This window comes from Poecilia formosa, unplaced genomic scaffold (genome assembly GCF_000485575.1).
Source record: "Poecilia formosa unplaced genomic scaffold, Poecilia_formosa-5.1.2 Scaffold299, whole genome shotgun sequence".
Classification (NCBI taxonomy): Eukaryota; Metazoa; Chordata; class Actinopteri; order Cyprinodontiformes; family Poeciliidae; genus Poecilia; species Poecilia formosa.
In genome coordinates, this window is record NW_006800238.1 from 485200 (window position 1) to 508278 (window position 23079).

Sequence of the window (23079 nt, forward strand, 5' to 3'; positions counted from 1 at the left end):
AAAGGTTCAGGAAAAAAACTGAAATGCAAACTTCCTGCTTTAAATTAGAAATAGAAAATACAATGTATATATTAAAAAAAAAAAAAAAAAGCAGTTAGGGTTGAATGTGTAAAATTTATATATAAATATTTTTATGTTTGTTTAATAATACATTTTAGAGTATTTAACAAACAAGTGTCCAATTCAATGCCAGGTTTCAGTTTTGAAATGCATGTTTTAAATCTTTTTTTTAATTTCATCATTTTAGGAGAGGATTCTGGAAAATAACTGGCTGCTCAGGCTTATGCGTCAAGCAGGGATGTATTTTTAGTTTCTGATCAACAGGTTTCTTTCATTTTTATGTCCGCAGCAGCATCAGTCACCGAACGCCGCATGTCTGCTGTGTTCTGTTGAGTCAGAGCTTTTCCAAATAAACGAACCTTTGCAGCAAGAGACACCGACTTCAGAGTTTATTGCGTGAACTGAAGTAACCCACCTCAGGATGAACTACTCAAACCTCAGAGGGTCAAGCAGGAGCCCTCTTCCTCTCGCCCGCTCTGTTACCGTTTGCTCCCGTCAAAGCAACACAACAGGAGAAAACTGGCATGTTTTCTTTCAGGAGTTTCCAATTCATCTCTCACCGAGAGCCAACACTGAGAACAATGCAGGGGGAACAAGAAGCGGGCCCACTTTCACCCTCATCCATCACGGCGGCTGCGGTTGCACCATGAGGCCCGTGTTCGGGCTGAGAGAAGGAGCTGCTGCATCTTTTTCAGTGTCTTCAGGATGAACTCTGAAGACCTCCGAGGAGCTGACAGAACTCTTCGCTCAGTGGTCCAGGATCATTTGAAAAATGCTTTCAGGTGTAGTTTCTTGATTTGAGACATCTAATATCAAAGGGAGGTGCATCAACATTATTTATTGTCATTATTTACGTTCAAACAATTATACTGTAAGATTGAAAAACATCATAAGAAATTAGGTAAACCACAAAAATGCCAAATAAATAATATGCAAAACCAAAAACATGATTGGGTTATGTTTTCGTTTTACTTACTGGAATGCCATAAAACAGCTCCAAACTTCTTATTATGTTCACATGTGGTGAAACAGTCCAACATATGAGCTATGCTTAGACATGTTTGATGCTAACATTATGGAAAATGCATAACACCGCCCTCTACGTCTTTGAAAATGAGAGAGCAAAGCTACGTGGACTAATAAAGTCTCAATACTGACGTAAAACTGACTGAACTCTGTGAAGATGTTTTAGGTGTTTTTGTTTAGAAGCAAAAGGAAGCCAAAGAGACGCGCTCAAACTTCAACCATGATGAAGAATTATAAATCTTTTATTGTGCATGGATCCTTTGTAGATATCATGGCTATACAGATACACTTTAGATACATATCTATGATTATACATTTTTCCCATAGCGAACATTGTAAAGTGATATGTCTGGTAGTATGTATAGTATAACAAATCTTTTTGGAATGTACGGTGTATGAGGTAACTGCAAACATTAAAATTACATAAAAATGGTCTTTTATTTTTGTGCATATTTTACTCATTTTTGTGTTTTTTTTTGTTTGTTTCTTTTTTTAAATCTCTCCAGCCAAAAGGCAGCAAGCCCAACGGTGAAGAGGTGTTAAAATGGCACACTTTGCAATCGCTATCAAAAATAGGAATTTGAATCATTTCAGTGACAAAGAAGAGACGTTTGAATATCTGAAAGACCAAATCATGTAATTACTCAGGATGTTTTGCAAGGTACCTGCGTTTCGTTTCTATTATTTTTTTTTTCTTTTACAGCGGCAGCAGCGGAGATCTGCTAAACAACATTAGACCTCACAGCCAGATCAGCACTGAAGACGACTCAGCGTCAGCAATCTGTTACAAATACTCAACGTACAGAGAAAAGGCAAATTTTAGATTTGCATTATAACACATTTATGTATCCATCACTTGCATTCCATGATTCATGACTACTCAGGATTGTTTTAATCTTCTGTGGAGAGTATTAACATATATTACTTCAATATTATAAAAAAATATACTTCACACATGTATGAACCGAAAAAAGGAACAAAAGAAAAATCTAAATATAAAGAACTACTTTTCATTTTTCTCAGGATTACATGTTGACTAACTCCTAATGAATGCTGCAAAATAAAAGGAAATAAAACACATTTGAGTGTTTTTAACACTAAAAAAAAAGATCAAAACTTGACAAAAATTAAGAAAAAAAATTATACTGTTCCCCCCACACCCCCCTACAAATTAAGGCCTCTGAAACAACTGGTGTATAGATTTTTTTCTTCTTCTTTTTATTCCTGCTTATAGATGAGCTGTTTCAGTGACACGTTATGCGATACTACGACTTTTAAAACACCCAAAACACAAGTAGGGCTTGCACAATCTCAAAGTGTGCTCTATAAAATGCATCACAAGACCAAAAACAAATGCAGTCAGTCAAGATTTTCTTCCACTAAGGTGCAAAAAATCAATTACCAAGGAGAAAACAAAAGTAAAACATATGAGAAAGCGTACATTTTTTGTGCTGAACAACAATATTTAAGAGAAAAGCAGCTGCATGATTGTAAAAACAAGCTACAGTATAACTATATCATAGTAAAAATAATTAGAATTCACTGTTAGTTTGGTTTCTGTTTAACTTTACCCTTTGATTCGTTTTGTTTTTGTTTTTTTTCTCCTCCACAAACCTGCCGAGCCTCGTGTCCTCGCTGTACAAAAATATACGAACATTTCTCCAGTTGTTTTTGCATCCTTGAACATTCCGAACTTGAGAAAGATTGAAAAGTGCTAAATGAACGCTCTATAATGTGAAAGAGAGATTTTCTGTGACTCCCACACGGAGTAGAGTGGGGTGTGGAGTTAGGTTCCTTCATCTGGGCGAGAAGCCCTCCCAGCCGTCTGAGCTGTGGCACGAACTACATAGAGTACACACACACGCACACACACCTCACTGTGCAAACACTGGCCCTTCAGGTCCCACAGTCAAAAAGCACGTCAGCTAAAGACAGAACCTACAAACTATTTTTTTTTGTTTTTTTGGAACACATCTATGAAAAAACAGCTTCATACTGGACACAGAAATGGAAATATAAATATGAACAGTCTCTATACATTTAATAAGCGCGCCGTCTTCCCCCCCGAAACAAACCAATATGCTTTCAGAGTTCCTTCTGCACAGGCGGCTGACCGCTATAGATTAGAAATCTGAGCTGAAACCACGACTTTGGGGCGGAGTGACAGAGTCAGGAGAGTCCGGAAGGAATCACAGGTGCCAAATGAGATGTTACATCCTCCATTTATAAACACACACATCCTGCTGCTGCTGCTGCTGCTGCACCCCATTTCAGATAACGTGATTAAGCCGTCCAAACCGGAAAACAGTTAAAGTACAAAACAGAGAACACAAAACAACAGAGAGATGGAGGGGACGAGGGGGAGAATAAAGCTATAATCCTGCAGCCAGGCGGCGCTGACTCCTCACTTAATGACGAAGTACTGGATGACAAAAGCGATGAGGATGGCGATTACGGCGAAAACCATGAGGAGGAGGAAAGCGCACTGCTCGTCCGTGAGGCTCTGTCTGGTTCTGATGGACTCCGTGCCGGTCCGGGAGCCGGGCCCCGCCGTGCCGCCGCCTGCCGTCGCGTCGCTCCGCTGCTGAGAGAGGGTCACGGTTGGGCTGTAGGGGCCGCTCAGCTCCGTGGCGTCCTGGCACTGCCGGATGGCGCACACGCGGAAACGGTAGTCACTGCTGGACTGCAAGTTCTGGACGTGGAAGGATGTGGCAGAACCTTTAAAAGTCTTTGGAAGGGGAAAAGAAAATGAAAGAAATAATTAATCCCAGAGGGAAATTAAATGTTGTAACTCATTGTACAATTTTCTTCACAGAGTTGTTGTAGAGAATCCCAAAGTTGAAAGTACTCAGAGGCCATATTTAAGTTGGTCCAACTTAAAGCGCAAAATAATTTTTGATGTGAATTTCTTTGATCCATAAATTAGGTATGTAATATTTTAATGAAACAATGTGGCAGTGTGTTTTGGCTGGACAGCTTCCTAACTTTTTGGGTATTTTTTCCCCCCAGTTTATTTGGTCTACAAAGTCTTAGTTTATTCAAAGCCACTAAAAACCCTTCTTCCATCAACCTTATTTAATAGATGAAATTATGGGCTCCAATTTTTTAGCATTATTTGGAGAAAGTCGCTGGATGTTTCAGTCCTACTTACTTTTAAAGGTTACTCCTAACCAAAACTGACAAGACAGTCAAACACAGTATCAATAAAAGAAGCGGACAAACGTCACCATGGTAACCCTGGAGGAACTACATACAGCCAGCGTTACAATTGATTTACATCACGACATATTCATGTGTCAGAGCGGCTGAGTCAAAGCCCAGTACAAAACCCAAAGGGGGGAACATTTTCAATGAATACTTTTAAAAGTGATTGTAAGATAATTACTCACCCAACTGCTTCCTACCAGCTGGATTTTTATTTTTAGCTGCGACTGACCATTTAAACACCAGAACGGATTCTGATTCATATTTTTGGTGATATCATGTTGTAGGAGAAGCCATCTGCTTTTAGATGTTTGCCAACCAGTTTTCTGAGTCGGATCTGAACGCTTCCAGGAGTGACACGTTTCTCAAATTTTCTTCACACAGAAAACCACCAATAAAATGAAAATGACTGATTTAACTCAGGATTTTATAGTTAAAAAAAAAACAACTACTCGACTACAGATGATTTAGGGCTGCAACAATTATTTTAACAATTGATTGTGACAATCAAATAATAAATTGTCACATTCTTCAAGCTGATTGTGTACAATATTAGAAATACATATGGGTCAGAAGTTATGGGTAGGGAAAAAAATAGATTTTTTATGTCAATTGCAAAATGAATATATTTTTATACAGTTTTAGCTTAATTACTTCATAGCTGGTTTACACAACATCCTGCCAGTTTAAACTCTGCTTCAAGAATAATGTCTCCTCTTAAAAAACAGATGTTTAACCCCAATGAGAGTGACAGTAAGAATAAAACAAAGACATAATTCAGAAGTTGCATCATTCAGCTTTCTGATTCAATTGCCAGCATGTGATGCCACATTAGCATAGCCCTGCAGCGGCCATCATTCCACGTTAACATGGCTGCAGGCCGTCATGAGGGATGAATGTTCTTTGCAGGAGCGAGACACCTGGGATGCCTCATGGATCAATGACCTTTGCATAATGGGCAATTTAAATCCGGCAGTGACAATACAGAGTGGGCAGCACTGCAGAGACAACAACACGGTCCAGAACCCATCTGCATCCTGATCTGCACCAAACCGCCTCTCTGAAGAACGATGGGGCCGCTGAAGGTAATGGGAGAAGGATGAGGAGAGGAAGTTACCGGTACCTGTTTGAACTCTGAATTTCCCATCATGCTCTGCAGGCTGTAGATGACTGGGTCCCCCTTCATGAGCGGCAGGGCCTCCCAGGTGACTTCGCAGGAGTTTTCGTCGAGACGCTCCACTTTAGGGGCTGGAGGTGGGAAAACAGGAAGACGCAGTGGGATAATCCAGAATAAATAACACTCCTTTGGGCTTCCCCAAAACTCTGACATAATACCACAGTAAAAAACCTACACTGCAAAAACACAAAATCTTAGCATTTTATCTAGATTCTAGCACAAATATGCTAGCACAGTTGAAATAAAACTTGCAAGTAACTTCTGAGCAAGACATATGAGCTTGTTTTAAGCCGAAAATCAGCTATATAACTCTGATCAGAGCAGATTTGGCATTTATTTATGATAGTCCAGTTGTTCTAAACCATCTAACTAGAAATAAAGACTAAGAAACACATCCAGCTTCTTCTGACTTAGAGTTCCACAGCTGTAGCTTACTCCTCAACAGGAAGGTGGGATTGTAAGCCTCTAAACTAAACCATTAAAGTGCCTTTTTGATCTCAAAACATCTAACTATAAGTGAACATGTTAGTAAAAATCCAGCACTAAACCCTCTTTACTCTGGAAGTGGACTTCACAAACCGTGTTGAGTAACACAGGCTATCAGACACATGACTGCCAGATACAAAAAGGGCTTCTGCACTGACAATAGAGCCTACACCCTCATTATTGACTTCGCTGTGGGATCAAAAGAGGCTTTGCAGAGTCCGACAGCGAACAGACCACAAAGCCGAACAACCGCTTTCCAGATGACAGCCGACACGTCTGTGGCTGCCGGGCCTTCTTCGAGTAAAAAGCCCAGCTTTGGTCAAATGGGGTTAAAAGCTGAGCACATTAGCTGTCAGCAGGACGCGTCTGTGGAACTGAATGAGAAGAAAAGAAGAGAAAGAAGTTGAACAGTACCTTTCACAGGAGGCGGAGGAGAGCGTGGGGTGGTGAATGTGTAAACACTGGAGAAGGGCCCTTCGCCCGCCTCGTTAAAGGCCTGGATGCGGAACGTGTAAGAGGTAGACTCATTAAGCCTCTGGACTTTGTGTGTGTGGCATGGTCCTTTATACAAGGAGATAAATCTGCAATGACAGGAGCATGAAGAAAGGAAAGGATTTAATGAGGAAAGCATAAATAAGGAGGGGAAGAGAAGCAGGCGCTGCACTGTGGCAAAATATACATCACTAAAGACGGATTGAGAACAGAACTCTGCTAAAATGTCCACGTCTCTTTCACATCCCACCACATTCAAACCAGACTTCATGGTGTTTCATTCTGATTTTATGTAATGGAACAAAAAGCAGCACATGCATTTGAACTGAAAGAGAATAACAAATAATCTGAAAAGTGCATTTGCATTCAATCTCTACTTTGAGACCCATAAATAAAAACATCTTGCAACTAATAAAACAGCTCACTCTCAGCCTGGAGCTTGAGCTGGGGAGCGTCAATAAATAGTTTCTAATTTTTGACTGAGATCATGAAGTGGATTTTCCTCCATTCATATCAAACACTGACTAATGAATAGGCCTGTCACAATAAAATTGTTGGACAATAAATTGTCCCAGAACTCACGATAAATGACAATATCGTTTCTTTGAGAATACGTTCAACTAACATAATGGTAATGGCATAATAATGCAAGTATACCCTCTCAAAGATCAATAAGCTTTAATTTCTAACAAACATTAAACGCAGGAACTGGAAGACACTTTAAATAGGAAAAATAAGTAAACAACAAATAAAATGAATATCATAGGCTCTAAACTGTCCTGCAACAAAGCAGCTAGTTGAGACCAATGAATCAGACTGAAGCCTTTTGTTATGCCGTCTTTGTCTTTGGTTGAAAGAGAGAGAGAGAGACATGAGAAACAAACAATCATGCAAATAGAAATTACCAAGCTTGTTCTAATTTATCATGCGACTAATTGATTTATTATGACAGGCTCAGTCAAGAACAGATGAATACTTTTGCAAGGCACTGCAGCTCATTCTTCGGTTTAAATTGCCTTCCTATCCAGCCTCTGATCTACCAACCTGCCACTCTTGTCCCCCATCTGCAGGTGATACTGGGGGGCGTCTGAGGTGACGGATTTGGGTGGGCCGTCGCCCCACTTGAGCCTGAGGGTCTGGTGGCTGAAGGCAGTGCACTCCAGCCGGGGAGGCTGTGGCGGCAGAGGCTTCGTCTTGAGCTTAAAGGTGTGACTGAAGGGCCCCGTTCCCAGGCTATTCTGGGCTTGGATTCTGATCCTGAGGGAGAAAAAGCAGAGAGGAGAACATCAAAAGGCAGCCGCGGGCGAGCTTTGTCTGGCTCAGAGCCTTCGTGTTTGTCTGCAAAGTTTTTACACTTGGATATTTCACAGCTTTAAAATGGTTTATCCGCTTTTCAATAAAAACTCCGGCTTCATGAGAGTTTGGTATGAATAGAGATCGAGACGGTGCTGAATCCTGCAACAGTAGTTGAAGGGGTAAAAAAAAAACAGCAGATGTGTGATGGACATTTCCCTAGGGCCATGTACACATTTCATATCAGACGATATCAATAATTACTGATTAATTTTTTGTTTTAAATATCCAACATTCCACCAAACTGGTTATCTTTCTTCTTTCATAACCAATTTCCTCTTAAGCTGTTGTATCCCTTTTATCCTTTCCTTCCACTTTGTCCCTTCATATTTTTATTTTTAAGCAGCCTGGTGGCGAAGTATTAAACTAACCCCACATACTGAGGCATATTGTGTGTATTCTGTACACTATTTGCAGACACTTGAGATTTTATAGTCAACAACTGCATTACTAAAGGTAGTACGATTCGTCCCATTTTTTTATCTCGGTACAAAGCCCTTCATGCTGCACTAACATGCTTGTTTTGCATGGTGTGTTTCTGCTCTGGTGAGAATCAGCTGATCCTGAAATCTGAAACTTTTCCACCGCAGCGCCAACCTGTAGCTGGTGTCGGGCTGCAGATGCTGGATGATGTATTTGGTTACTGGTCCGACAACGACAGGCTGCCTCTCTCCAAGGTCGATCAGGTAGGACGTGATCTCGGAGCCGTGATCGCACGGAGGGTCCCAGGAAACCCCCAGGCAGGTCGATGGGGAATAGACCACCTGCGGGCGGGATTCCGCTTCATCCTCTTCCTCTTCTTCGTCTTCATCTGCTAAAGACTCAAACCTCTGCAGCTCAGACTCCTTCAGTATGTAGATGTTACTGACAGCTGCTGGTACGGAGCAGGGGGTCTGGCAAAGCACGGCCTCGCTGAAGGGCCCCACACCGGCTACGTTTACAGCCTGCAAAACAAGAGCGGACAGTTTTTGTAATCTCTAAGGGAAACATAAGTGGAATGCAGGTTTGACCACTAGGTGGAGCTGTAATGTAAACAAAACAACAAGCATATTTAATAATTAACAATAGCAGCATAGCTAGAAGAGACTAGAACAAATAAAATACAGCTTAGAGAGGATTTTAAATGAGAAATGTACTGATGTCTGGAATTAGGAATACAAAAAAGAATCTTAAGAAAAGGAAAACTATTTTGTTAGTTATAGTCTTATGACTTTGAAAATATTCAAAACAAAGCAGCCACCTGTTAAAGCAGTGCATCCCGGGGGGCCATTTGTTGCCCCCGGACTGAATTTATGCAGCCCACGGTTGCACTTTGCAAATTTTTTCCCCCTTACACAGGTGGTTGATGCAGATGGAGAGTTTTTATCTTTAATCAGGGCAATTACATTATTATTACACAAAATTATTGTTATTCTATTTTGAGGACCATCTCTATATTGGTGGACTCAGATTTTAATTCATCAAATCTGTCAAAATTATTTTCAATAAAAGTGACCTAACTCCAGTTTTTATTACTCAGAATTGAAAAGGCCATGTTCTATTATCTGAAGTCGAGGACTTTCAAAATTCACAAAGTGGGTCCCTTTATTTTAATGAGGGAAAAACTTTTTCATGTTTTGGATCTACAATAATTTACACATCCCTTTCCAACACACAATTGGAGTACTTGTTTAATTAAAGTAGTGCAACTTGGTTTATTACTGAGTACGTAAAAAAACAACAACAGTATTTTCTTTTTTCCTTTATTGTTTTTACCCGGCAGTCGTTTGGACATAATTTTGGCCCAAGTGGCAACAAGTTTGGCCAAAACACTGAAATGCACGCAATATATTTCCACTTAAAAGAAAAAATAAATAATGCATACCAGCCCACTCAAAACTGAAATGCTTGTTCAGAGGTGGTTCAAGTCTGGTATAAAGTTTGATTATATTGTTTGAATGCTTCCCCCCCCCCCCTCCTACGAAAGTTTTAACAATGCTAGTCATAAAACAGATTAGTTCTTTTATGCACTGAGCTACAAGGGCATGATTATGTTCTTTAAAACAATAATTTACATTCAGTAAAAAAAAGAAAAAGAAAAACGAGAATATTTAACCATATTTAGAAATAAAAACCTGAAGAGTCCATCAAAGCTCACCTGCACGCGGCAGAAGTAGTTAGTTGCTGGCAGCAGCCCCTTCATTTCATGACTGAGTCCCGGTCCGCTGTAACACACCTGCATGCTGCCTTCTGCTGCTCCCCACTCAAGACGGAACTCCGTCACTGGAGCGCCGTTGCAAGGAGGGGACTGGAAGTCAAACGACAGTGACGATGAGCGCTGATTACACACTGCAGCTGAGTGGAATTTGTCTATTGTGTTCTCCGAATGATGGATATGACGTTTCTAGCAAATTGGAATCATTTTATGTGACCGACCAACACAAAGTCGAGATTCGTAAACCGCCTTTTGCTGCCATTTCAGTTGGGACTCTTTTCGGGTGGTTCTCTACTATGGATGTGAAATGCCAGACGAGATGTCGATTATTTAGACATCTTGTCATTTGCATCAAAATTGATGCTGACGCCTTTGCACTCGCCCAAGTTGCTACACAAATGCACATTCAGCGCAGCCTTTTGATCTCAACTTGAAAGAACCTGGTTTCTCTAAAAAAACATGTTGGTGGAAATCTATATGGCACTGAGTATTTTTCTCAGTATCGAGTTTGAAATGTTATTATTGTGACAAGCTATCTCTACTGACTTTCAACACCTAGAAGCTTCTACCCTTTCTCCATTTGTCAGATTGGGTCAAGAACATCTGTCAACATCTATTCCACAGATTCTCCCTTTTATTTAAAATTAACCGTCCCAACACACTAACATGCTTTGATCCATACGTTTAGGTTTGCTCTCTTGCTGGAAGGCTAACTTCACACAACAGCAGCATTTTACTGAGATTGAATTACATACAGATGGACTCAGCTGAGAAAAAAAATCTAGTAACTTCTGAAGGCAATTAGTTACACTGAAATTGAGCGAATAAAGCTTAATAGCCAATGTAAGCTACGTTCTTAAATTTTTGTTTGCAAAAACATAAAAACAAAAAAAAAAAAACAGTTTTTTCTCCAAATCACAAAGAATTTTGGGCATGCCCCCGACCTCAAACTTGGACTGCAAGCATAGTTTATTGAAGCAGATGGACATTTTCTTACTTATTAGGGATTTTTTATTTTATTTTATTTTTTTTTTTAACATTTCAGAAAAATTTTAGATGCAAAAAATAGATTCACCATTATAAACAAAATTCATTCATCTGAATTTTGGAATTACTAATACCACAATTACTGATTTGCATTTACTCAAAAGCAAATATTGCAGTTCAAACAACCCAAAACCTTTTTAATCTGTGGAATTATCTTATATAATGCAATCATGCACCAGTGATTTACTGGTCAGTTTTCTATAAAAATCTGAATTGAGATAAAACAAAAAAGGAACAAAAAGTTACAAATGTCACACAAAAAGTATAAACACTTGTGGCACCGGGTGCTTTCAGCTTAACAATCTTGACCCGCTCACATAAAACCCTGAAAACCCCCCCAAAACTAATGAATATTGTGACGGGTAGGAATACTTTCAGCAAGGGCAACACTCACCTCCCAGCTCACAATGACACAACTGGGTGATTTGCATGTGGTCGCAGGCGCCTTGCACTGCTCCGGGGCTCCAGGACCTGTTGTGACCTCGCAGCGCTCAGAGAGAGGCCCAAACTGTTTTGTGAAAGAGCAACAAGAACAATTTAGCCGGTATTTCCTGTAAAGAACAGGTAATCCTTCTGTTATTGGTGTGTCTTTCTCACCCCAGCCTTGTTTGCCGCTTTCAGCCGGAAGCTGTAGGTCTTGCCGGGAAGCAACCCTCCCACAGAACAATCCAGCTCCGAGCCCTGATAAACCTCCCTGCTCTCCTCAGACTGCGGTCCGCTGATTTCAACGCTGTAGTAGGACACTGGGCTTCCTCCGTCTACTTGCGGGGGACCTGAGTGGTTTTGGTGAAGGTTAATAAAATGGAGATGATAAGCAAATGTTACCATGCAAGAACGGCAAAGTAAAAGACTTTAAAGCAGGTCAGCAGGCGAACATTTGCATCAACCGACACTAGAAAGTCATCCCACACACAGCTAAGTTTGCTAAGTTTGAGAGGAATGACTCACCCCAGCGCAGTTGCACTTCCCTGGCTTTGGGCTTGCCCACCAGCCGAGGGGGAAGGCATGGCCCTGGGGGCACCGCAGGAGTCTGGACCTGCAGGGTTTCTGACAGCTTGCAAGAGAATAAAACACACCAATTAGGAAGCAGGGAAATAACAAAGCTGAATCTCACACCATCCTCTCACTCTCCCCGACAAAAGACAGTGGAAACAATTGTCATTTCCCAAAGCTTATCAGGCTCCAGCAGAGTAGAGAGGAGACAAATCTGAGTGCATTGTTTAGGCATAGTTTTGAATGGGTGGTTAGATTATCAGACAAACAAAAACAGAGACCCAACTTTTTAGTGACGAAGCGAAACATGCGACTGCTGTTCCACCAGAAAACATCTCACCTATCTACCAAGGAAATGTGTGCACGGACAAAATGGTTGATAGAGAAAATTAATGAAGATAGGACGAACTGAACTGATGAGAAAAAAGCCTCCTCTGACACATCCAGGGAGGGTTAGATGATTAGCAGGACATGTCGTACTTAAACACAAGAAAGCATGACCTAATCTCCGACCAAACGAGTTTGACTTTATGACAATTTCCAATTAAAGGAATCAGACGCACTGGCTGCCAGAGCTAATAATTAGTTTCCCTATCAGCCAAGAAATGTATCAATACTAAAAACAAACAAGAGGAAAATTTACATGTCTGGAGAAGAATAAACAATTTGATAATTAAGCCTGTATGACGGTCTCATTAAAAACACTCTTAGTGTTCTTTCAAAAAAACAACAACAAAAAAAACAGGTGTTTATTTTTTTTCCCATCTTTTCTCTGCAGTCCAATTAAATTTGAAGTGATTGAACCTCTTGAAATGTTTTGTGCGCAAATAAGCACGTGGAGCTTTGTGCAGTGACTCACCGGGCTCTGCCCCCCCTCGCTGATGCAGTAAAGCCGCGCCTGGTAGCAGCAGCCGGGCTTCAGACCGTCACACACGTGTTCCAGGGCGGGTCCCGAATACACCAGTCCCCATAACAAACCTAAAATCAGACCCATTTTAGTTCATTCCAAACTGATTAACTTAAATTACAGCAAAATGTAGTTTTGAGCTGAGAAATGTAACCAACCACTTAAGCCCTCAGACAGCTCCACGACATACTTCGTCACCTCGGCTCCACCGTTGTCTTTAGGGGGCTCTGAATAAAGAGACAAAACATCAGGATTATTAGATATAGGCTCTTATTTCTGATTATTCTAAGTTTATGTTCGCAAACTGGTAAGGGTGTGCACTTTTGTCACAAATGTCAACGCGTTTTTAAGATGTTTTGTTGTGATAGACCAACACAAAGTAGAGCATAATGATAGAAAGAGAAAAACTGTTTACAAAGGAGTGAAAAAATTGTGCCATTTGTTGCAGTTACATCTCCAGCAGCTTCTGAAAATGGACATTTTTGCCCATTTGAGTCAGTTATGATCAAGCACTACATATATTCCTCTGTCTGTAGACTGAAACAAGAACAATCCTGTGTCAAAACAGCTTGAGCCAATTTTTTGCAGCTTTGACAGCTTTACATTTTGCTCCCAAAAGAAAAAAAATATATATACATCTTTATAAGCAAGAACAACTTTTTTAAGTAAACACAGTATGGCTTCTAAACTCAAACAATTTTCTGGAACACAAAGAATTGAGACATTTTCAGAGCCACAGATGTGTTATTCAATTTGGAGGAAAAAAAAAAAAAATTAGTCACACAGATCGAGCACAGCCCTGGAAGATGAGTTCGTCCAGTGACGTGCATGAAGGATTCTTGCTGATGTCTGGACAGAAAAAAAAGAACTGATGTCATCCACTGTACAGACTAGCTTGGATGTCATCTGTCTCATCTATTGTTGGGTAGCGCTCCAGGACAAAAGTGAATCTGTAAACCGGACCTGCCAGGTTGTCGGCTAGAAGAAAGTATGGGAGAATTTTGGAAGAGAAAAGCTTGGAGGAAATCTCACCCCAGGCCATTTTGAAGCTGTCGGGTTGGACTCTTCCTCGGATGGCAGGCCTGCAGGGACAGCTGGGTCTGTCTGGCTTTGTGATAAATTCCACAACCTGACTGGGGTTACTCTTCCCTTCTGAGTTGTACGCTGCCACCTTGTTAAAGTTCACAAATAGAGGCAGTGAGAAGACAGTTTGACATAATACTGGCAACAGGTTACCTAAGCAAGAGCAGAAGGGCATCTCAAACTATATCTTCAAGATGTTCATTTCAGAAATTCGCTCCAAAAAAGTGAAAATTGTATATTATACAAATTCATTAAGCATTGAAGTTTAATATTTCAATCATTTAGCCGGAAATTCAGTTTCTCGGAACAAAGGACCACAAATTGAGGATGTTTTTTTTTTTTTTTAAACAACAAATGTTGGCTCAACTAAAGGTTTGTGTAATGTACGGTATATCCACTCAATAATTAGAGCAATTTTGTGTAAATTACTGCAGAGTAAGAAGTTCAGGTTGCTTTAAATTGTCTACAATTTTCAGTTTGGTGTCCAATCTTCCTTTAGAGAAAACCACATATGCTAAGTTTACACTGCAGGCAAATGTGACCCAAATCCACGTTTTTTTGGCGTCTGTATGTGTTCCATATCTGACTTTTTTGTGGCAGTATGAACAGACCAGTTCCAACCTTTTCACCCCTCCGAACTCCCCACCCCCCAAAAATAATATTCTTATTTGAGCTACTTCTGTACTAATTTGGATACATGATTAGATGACATGACTTCCTGAATGGGGAAACTTCCCACTGGACCTCAAATGACTGGGTATGTGTGTCTCTTAACTCTTTATTCAAATCCTGGAGCTTAATTGACTTTCCGTCTGAAAAGAATACTTTGGATTCATGAATAATAATCCAATCGTTTTTTTCCTTAGCCCATGAAGGACACATCTGATATCTCCAGAGAAGCTAAACACACAAAAGTTGCACTTGCAGAGCTCCAGAGGCACTGACTCCAACCAAAGGCCACACTTGTCAATATCTGCCAGCCTTTGAATATACTTTGATTCAAAAACCTTCTTAAGGCTGCAGTTATTCATGTTACTTTTGCACCCTTTTTCACATTTTTCCTTCCATTAAACTTTCTATTAATATGCTTGGATACAGCTCTGTGAACAGCCAGCTTATTTAATAATACAGTTTTATGTTTTATCCCGTTTGAGGAGGGTGTTAAAAACTGTCTGTATGGTAAATTAAAAATCTGCGGTTTTCCCATGACACTGAAGGCTATAAAATGGCTATTATCTAGTATTTTGTATTAAATGTGAGTGTAAACTTTACTGGTCTTGTTTAATAATGTAGTAAAAAATATGCTTTTTGGTCTCTATTGGCTATAAATGCTAATCATCAAAATTAACTTTGTATAATGAGCATGTATAAGAGTTTCACGCTTAGAACAAATTTAAATAATTTCTTATTGAGCCACCTGTAAGTCATCAGATACAGCAATGCACAGTTATGATATCTGCAATTACAGCATTAAGAGAAAACATGCACACTACAACTTAAGTCTACAGAAACCCTAAAACCAAACACTGCAACCACACAATGAGCAAATGCAGCTTCAAACTGCAGAAATAGAGAAATCTTCATCTTGCTGAACGCAGATCTTTCACAGACTGAAGCAAGACAAACAGCTTCGCCCTACATTGTGTATTTTGGTAATTGCAATGAGAAACAGAGGGATTCTATCATTCAGACATGCGATAGTGTGTTTCGCCGATAAAACACTTTTCCATCAGCATCATTCTTCCCAAACGCGTTGCACCGTTTCCTCTGGCTTACTGCATAAACCTTGCAATTTGTTTTATGGTCCACACCTTCATTTTATTTCACGTCCTAGAGGCAAATAATGGAAAAAAAGTGCAGCTGTTGTCGGCATTTGCAGCAGGAAAATAACCATTATTAGGGAAGGATGGCAAACAACTGAACAGAATGTAATGGGAAAATATAAAGGATGGTGGTGCAAGACAGGTTGCAGAAAATGGTAGAAAATTTACAAAGATTGGAAAAAGGAAAAGAAAAAAGAAAAAATACAGTTCCTCTCAACTTGGCAAGATTACTGCCAGCCAAAGGGCCACATATTGGTCAAACGCTTTGCTCAACTAGCTTCTCACTGGGGCCCTGCATGCGATCAACACTGGATCAAGCCTGTTGATGCTTTCAGCTGCCCGCTGCTCTGCTGGCAGAATCCTGTAAACGGATGAGTCATATGGCAAACGTGGGGCTCTGCAGCACCACGGCCACCACCCCACCCCTCCCTCCCTTCTGAAAGCTCGCCCAATTCTCATTCTCACACACACACACACACACACTCCGCTTCCTAAATTAAACCAGATAACCCGTTCTGACTTAACACCTTGCAGAGCTCGCTTACCCGAAACTTGTACTTGGTGCTCCTGCGGAGATTCCTCACGGTGTGGGAGAGTTCGTCACCGTCATAGCTTGGCTGGAAGCCATATCCCTGGGACAGAGATGAACGGGGGGGAAAACAAAACCACCAGCTGAGCAATGACTTACTCAACAATCACTGAAGCGCAGAAAAATATGGGATCTGAGGGGGGAACAGCAACAGAGGTAAAGGGAGCTGCAGAGTTTTTGACAGCTAAACCTGCAGGTGGCATCTGAAGCTGACATGAACTACAAAGAGGTGTGTAAACCAATATGTATTTTTTCATTCTAAGATGGTTGATATGGGGAAGGAAAAAAAAAGGATCTGAAAGAATTTTCCACTACAATGGACAGCAAAAGTCTTCACACCAGTTAAAAAGCCAAGTTTTTGTGATGTAAACCAACTTTTTTCAGCTTTGATGTGACATATAACCTCTACAACTCAGTTGAAATAAAAACAAAAATCATTTAGGGAGAAGAAATAAACAAATGAATGTAATGACGTTGGCTTTGTATAATTCTCTGTTCAAAATAAATCAACACAAACCGAGTAATGCAAAAGGGAGTCAGTACATACTTATAGTAAAGTTTTTCATGATGTTGTTTTAAATTGCAACTTTACTCTGCAGCGATAGTCCAAATACTGTGTGTAATACTGCATATTTTAGTACTGATCCAATACCAATAATAATATTTTTTTTATTTCAGTGTAACATATCAAACTTCTGCTCTTTAAGCATTTTTGCGGTTTTTCCTTTCAATTATTTTGTTCAAACCTAGGACAGAATTTAGACGTTTATAAGTATCTACAAAATACTTAACATATTTGTGTGAACAAAAAAATAAAATTTGAGAGCAAATCAAATTTATGGTGAGATGAGACACTGCAAAAAATAAAATAAAATTAAATTTCAAGATGGAATCTAAAACTAAGGTATCAATCTAAGCACACTAGTATCAGTCCGTAAAGGTCAGATGAAACCAATGTTGATCTTTTGGTCACAGCTCCAACAAACCAAATAGCATCATAGCCACCCAGGTGTTAAAAGCGTTATGATTTGGGGCTGCATTTTATCAGCTAGAACTGGGTTTTCAGTCAGGCTGTAGGGAATTAAGAACAGAATAGCTTTCTTTGCAGGCACAAAACGTAAAAACAAAAAAGGAATGAACTGAAGATGCCACCTAACAACCCCTAACAGAGAGTAGATCAAATGAAAAACGAGGTATTAAACCAAGAGATATACCGAGCCTTCTTCCTCCATCTCCAGAATATAGTAGATGTCATCCTCCTTGGGTGAGCTGCTGGGCCTTTGCCACTTCATAGTAAGAAAGGTCACTCCTGCCAGCTCCAGTTCTGGAGGGAAGGGTGGCAATGGCACACTGCATGAGGTGAACAGGTCCACCACTTCACTGAACTCGCTGGGGAGGACAGAGAGACACACGACAGGAGAGGATGGGACAAAGAGACGGAGTGAGAGACGCACATCAACACATGGATGAGGACAGTTATAGAGAAGGTGACATAAAAATGGACAACATGTGGGAAATATTCCAGAATGGAGAGCACAATGAAAAATGGCTCCTGTTACTTTAATGTTTTCACATTTTGTCATGTTACTACCACACAGTCACCGTTACAGCTTACAGTCATTTGTAATGGATCAACAGAGTAATTACCGAATGTAGTTTACATCTCTGCTCAGCCAGAAGATAGTGGAAGTTGATGTGAAGACATATGGAGCTAACTACAAGTCAAATGTAGTTCAGGTTTTCACACCTGAACCAGAAATGCAGCATTTGTTAAATTTTCAGCTGATGCGGTTTTCTTTCACACTGCACTGTGTCAAACGATCCGAATCCTTTGAAAAACATGTTCGCCTCCTCACCTGTGGAGCCGCTGCACCAAAAACCACCAAACGAAACTAAATGTAAACGTCTGAAGAAGACACTAAGTGCCACTTCCTTCTTCACAGAATGTAAACAAAAATGAAGTGGTGTCAGATTTTAACGGTTGTAGGAGTTTTCTTTTGTTTTTGGAAAAAGACCACAAGGCCCGCAAGCGCCAGACTCATATGCTTGTTTTGGTTTTATTTACCCAGAATGCCCTGCGCTTTTAGAGCAGTCTCCGGTCCTATTGGCATTCACAGATGAATTTGAACCGCGGCAGAGTTTGCTTCGACCGAACTCAGACCTACATTTTTCTTTTGCTCTTTTGGCCCACATAAGAGTTCGATTGTGCATTCACACCTCCCCGAACAAACTAGACTTTCTAGGCAAACAAACTAGGGTTTGATTGAAGCAGACTAAACATGGCTGGGGATAAACGCGTCCTAAGAGACTGCAAAACACATGCCGAAGTAGCTTATCTCTGTAATTGCAGCATAAGTTGGAAAATGTGTATACTTTCCCTTCAGCTTCACGGTTGTGTGCTATTTTGAGTTGTTTTATCAGATAAGATCCAATTAAGACGTTAAGGTTTGTGGCAGTAACATACAAAATGTGAAAAGCGTAATGCTAAGCGGTCCTTCAGTCTGCTCACCTTACACCCATGTCATTTTTTGCAGCAAGGCGGAAGGAGTATCTAGAAGCTGGTGTAAGCTTGGTCACGCGATACTGCTTCTGAGGTCCGTAGTAGCACTGTTCGAATGTGCCTGTGCCCTTTCCCTTTAGAAAACACACTGCTTAATTCACCAGCCACTTTACACCAAAGCTTCACACACAAAAAGTGTAAAAGGTGTACAATTATGAGAAACAAGTTACCTCATCCCACTGGAGAATATAATTTTTAATTTTAGAACCATTGTCACATGGAGCCTGTAGAGGAAACGCACATGATTCATCATGCATTAGGAAACAGGCTATGTACATTTCTAATTATGTGTCGGCATCATTTCTTTGAACACAAGTGAAACGTTTACCTTCCACGCGAGTACAAGTGTGTTTTTGGTCCCACTGGCCTTCTTGGGAGGGCTGGGAGGGTCTGGCTCACAGCTTAACGTGGTGAAGCTCACCGACTCTGAAGGGCTTCCCAGTAAACAGTTACACGCTGCCTGGACCCTGAGGGGCAACAACGTGTTTACACACACAGTTCCACTGTAAAATGACAAATTAAAGCAAGCAAGGGGTTGTACTAACCTGACATGATAGTCTGTTGCTGGTCGAAGATTTTCCAAAGTAGCACTTAGCTCATGCACACTGTTTAAAAAGAAAATAAAAACAGTGTTTTTGAGTTTTAAAGCAAATTCTGGTTGTAAAACTGTTGGAATTCCAGAGCTCTCTATGGTCTCCTGGTGATTGGACTCACCTGTTAACGTTCTGGTATTTCCCATCTTTGCCATTAATAGAGAAGGCCACCTCGTAGCTTAGGTCTTCTGGGAGGCTGGTGTCATCCTCCACAGCGTTATTTTCACCCTCCGGTCTGGTGGGTGCGCTCCAACTGACCACTGCTCCTCTGGCCTGGATGTCTGACACCTTGGATATGAAAGTTTAATGAGTCTCACATAATGTCAGAACAGTTCCTTGTTAACCTAGTCATAGCCATCCTGAACCTTCACATTTGGTAATTTTTAACTGCAGTCCTCAATATATTTCATTGTAAAGTGTAGGAAATATAAACACACACATATATATACATATATTTATACATATAAATGGTTTCCCTACTTCCTTTTAAAAAATAAGATCCATAAAGTTGAACAAATCCTTGTCTTGCATGGTGTATCTCTGCCAGCTTTACACATTTAGAGCTGCAGCTCATGCAGACTGGACAGTGTCTGTGAAAATTTATTTTCAAATCTTGCCAAAAATTTTCAATTCCATTTTTTTAATTAAGGCCTAAGTCATTCTAATATTTCAATATGCCTTAAGCAAAGGTATGTTTAATTTTATGTTTAGTAGGCTTGTTGTTAGCTGGAAACATCCCAATCTCCAGGCTTTTGTAGTTTTTTTCCAGGTTGTCTTCTGGGATTTTCATGTATTCAGCTCCCTAGATTCATCAAATGGTTTGAGAACCTCGATTTTTAAAATCCCTCATCTGCCTCGAAGCTTTGTTAAATTATGTTTTACTATTTATCATATTGTGTTCTGGCAAAATGACTGTGTGTTGTACAATGCTTTCACTTCTGCCAATGAGCTGTTGACGAATGCTAAGTGCTATTAGCAGCTCTGGAGGGAAGAACTACCAAGAAGAGACAAAGTGTCAAAAATGTGATAATTTTAAGCTAAATGGAAATTATAACAACTCAGTGTGTGTACTGCAAAACACAATTAGTGTTTCACAATAGCATGTTCTTGATGTCCTGAAACACCTCAGCAGGAAACATCCACCAACCACATTGACCTCATTTGTGGTGACATTTTTGTCTCTTGCAAAAAAGTAATTTAATAGAACCTGGCATGCTATGCATGTATAAGGAAATAAATACATTCTGGCTAAGGTTACATGTATTTTCTAATCAAGAAGAGAAATGACATGAAATAAAACAACAAATGAAAATACAAATTTTATATTTAAAAAAAAAATTCCCATGCTTCAAACTTGAGACTGACTCATGTTTGAATCATATTGCATTTTAAGAAATTTCTTATTAAAAATAGAACTGAATTGGGTTTTTATTTAACCAGCATTTTCTACTTGATATATTTATTTTACTAGCTTCAGTTGCTACTACAGAACAGGGCCCTTTTTAGTTGGATTACTCATTAATCCTCAAAATGATCGCTAGATTACTCGACTACAACAGATCTGCTAGATTCCGAATCAACACTGACTAGCTTTTCTGTCTCTGCTGAAGAGCAGCATCTCCACAGCGTGATGGTGCCAACACCATGTTTGACTCTAGAGGCGGTGAGTTCAAGGTGATGTACATTGATACGTTCCCTTCAGATAAAACATTTTGCACATAAGGAAACAACTCCTATTTAGATGTTAACTGTAAATAGGAGTTTTATTTTGATTCAGCAAACAATAACAATAACAACAATAACAGCAACAACAGCAATAAATAATAATAATAATATCCTGTTCTAAATTTTTCAAAATATTCACAACAATCCCATTTCCTGTGGAGGGAAAGAATCAAAGTACGCCAGCTAATGCAGAGCAGCGTAAAGATTTTTTTTAGCTGCAGGGATGTGCTGCTGTGCAACCCTGTGATTTTTCATTCTGTTTGGAGGTTTAAAATAGCCTGAGCTCGACTGCAGGGGGGATTCATATGTGGAAGAACTCAATCAGGTCAAGTCTGTAACTCCAACCGGCAGCCCTGGGCCTCACCTTCAGTCCTCTGCTTCCCACAGTTCAGTTCAGTGGCCTTTGACCACCAATTTTAAACAGTTGGAAAATAAGAACATCCACTTTCTACTTGCAGTATATTTTGTCTGTGTTGCCTGAACCAGGTTAATCTAACAAACTAACAAAAAAATGTAAAGCCTTGGTGACAATTAGTGAACGTTTTTATAGTTTAAAGAACACACGTTACAAAAAAATGAATCTTTCAAGTCAATAAGCAAAACCTCATGATGGATATTAGGAGAGGCAATAAAATACTTTTTTTTTTATAATTAAAGGCAGTAAAAATAAGGTAACAGTGAATACCAACCATTGGTTTACTGATGTTGCTCAGAAGTGCAAGCAGGGCCTGAGCCTCTTTGTCGAGCTCTGGAAAGACAAGATGATGCAAGATGGTGAATTCTGATTGAAAGAATCAGAGTAAATGAAATAAAAAACAAAAACAAACTAAAGTAACAAAAATGATCCGTTTTTAATTTGACAAATATTGCAGGTTTTTTGTGTTTATTCTTTTAAATGTTGACTGACGCTTGAAAATACAATGATTTAAAAGCTATCTGGTCATGTTAACAGTTTTTGTCAAGTAGATCAAGTCAAACAGAAAGTAAAAACGACCTTGTTTGTCCATATTTTTCTGTTAAATTCTATATTTTCACAGCTCAAAATCCCAGAGTTACTTCTATTTCAGCCATTTTTTTAGGCATGATAACAAAAGTTCACAAAATAATAGCAGATATGCTTACAGTTCACAGGTTTTATAAAATAAAGTTGCAAAAAAAAAAAAAAGGGATGAAGAAATATTACTTAAATCAATTTATACATCTTTACAGAGTTCTCCAGATTGTGTAGGAACCCCTGTAATAGAGTCATAAGATTTCTTCTAACAGGAAATGTATATGGTGGAATCGCAAACACTGATAACAACTGATGACTTTCAGTGTTATTATGGATGTCAAAACGGCAAAACCATAACGGACTCCTAAACAACCCCCACATTACCTCTGGACTCTCCGTTTTTTCCCTTGCCAGTCTGCTTGTCGGAGCAGGCGACCCCATGCCTGAGCTCTGCGTCGAGGCCTTTTCCTCCAACGCCGTTGTGAATGTCCACCGTTGGGGGGCTGCTGCAGGACTTCTGGGGTGAAGACGGGGGACTGTCCTTCACCTGTCCTCCTCCTCCCCCTCCCTGACGCTCCTTCAGTTTCTTCTGAAGACGCTCGTGTGTTTTGTTCGCCCTGTCGTCCCTGTGAAGAAAAGACTGGCGTCCGTGTTGGGAGTGAGAATCTGTAAAAGAGAGAGAGAACACAACTCACAGGTCATTACAAGCTTTGAAAGAGATGGAGAGTTGAGTGTAAACAGAGAAAAGCAACAAGCAAATATTAAAGCTGCTA

At 40.0% G+C, this 23079-nt stretch overlaps 1 protein-coding gene across 4 annotated transcripts in view; it reads right to left on the bottom strand.

Annotated features, from left to right (window-relative positions):
• Positions 1 to 1305: 1305 nt before the first annotated feature.
• fndc3a (fibronectin type III domain containing 3A) overlaps positions 1306 to 23079 on the bottom strand; it is a 57849-nt gene continuing 36075 nt past the window's right edge. For all 4 annotated transcript variants that reach the window (XM_007572387.2, XM_007572386.2, XM_016660832.1 and 1 more), the window contains 21 exons: positions 22691 to 22972; positions 22002 to 22060; positions 19709 to 19875; positions 19540 to 19599; positions 19323 to 19461; positions 19165 to 19218; positions 18944 to 19068; positions 17649 to 17823; positions 16391 to 16477; positions 13972 to 14110; positions 13098 to 13166; positions 12892 to 13010; positions 11988 to 12093; positions 11637 to 11812; positions 11434 to 11547; positions 9936 to 10085; positions 8396 to 8742; positions 7490 to 7702; positions 6368 to 6534; positions 5414 to 5538; positions 1306 to 3814 (listed from right to left, as the gene is read on the bottom strand). In XM_007572387.2, coding sequence (XP_007572449.1) covers positions 3491 to 3814; positions 5414 to 5538; positions 6368 to 6534; positions 7490 to 7702; positions 8396 to 8742; positions 9936 to 10085; positions 11434 to 11547; positions 11637 to 11812; positions 11988 to 12093; positions 12892 to 13010; positions 13098 to 13166; positions 13972 to 14110; positions 16391 to 16477; positions 17649 to 17823; positions 18944 to 19068; positions 19165 to 19218; positions 19323 to 19461; positions 19540 to 19599; positions 19709 to 19875; positions 22002 to 22060; positions 22691 to 22972 — 3197 coding nt within the window. In that variant the 3' untranslated portion in view covers positions 1306 to 3490. The remainder of the gene's footprint in view (positions 3815 to 5413; positions 5539 to 6367; positions 6535 to 7489; positions 7703 to 8395; positions 8743 to 9935; positions 10086 to 11433; positions 11548 to 11636; positions 11813 to 11987; positions 12094 to 12891; positions 13011 to 13097; positions 13167 to 13971; positions 14111 to 16390; positions 16478 to 17648; positions 17824 to 18943; positions 19069 to 19164; positions 19219 to 19322; positions 19462 to 19539; positions 19600 to 19708; positions 19876 to 22001; positions 22061 to 22690; positions 22973 to 23079) is intronic.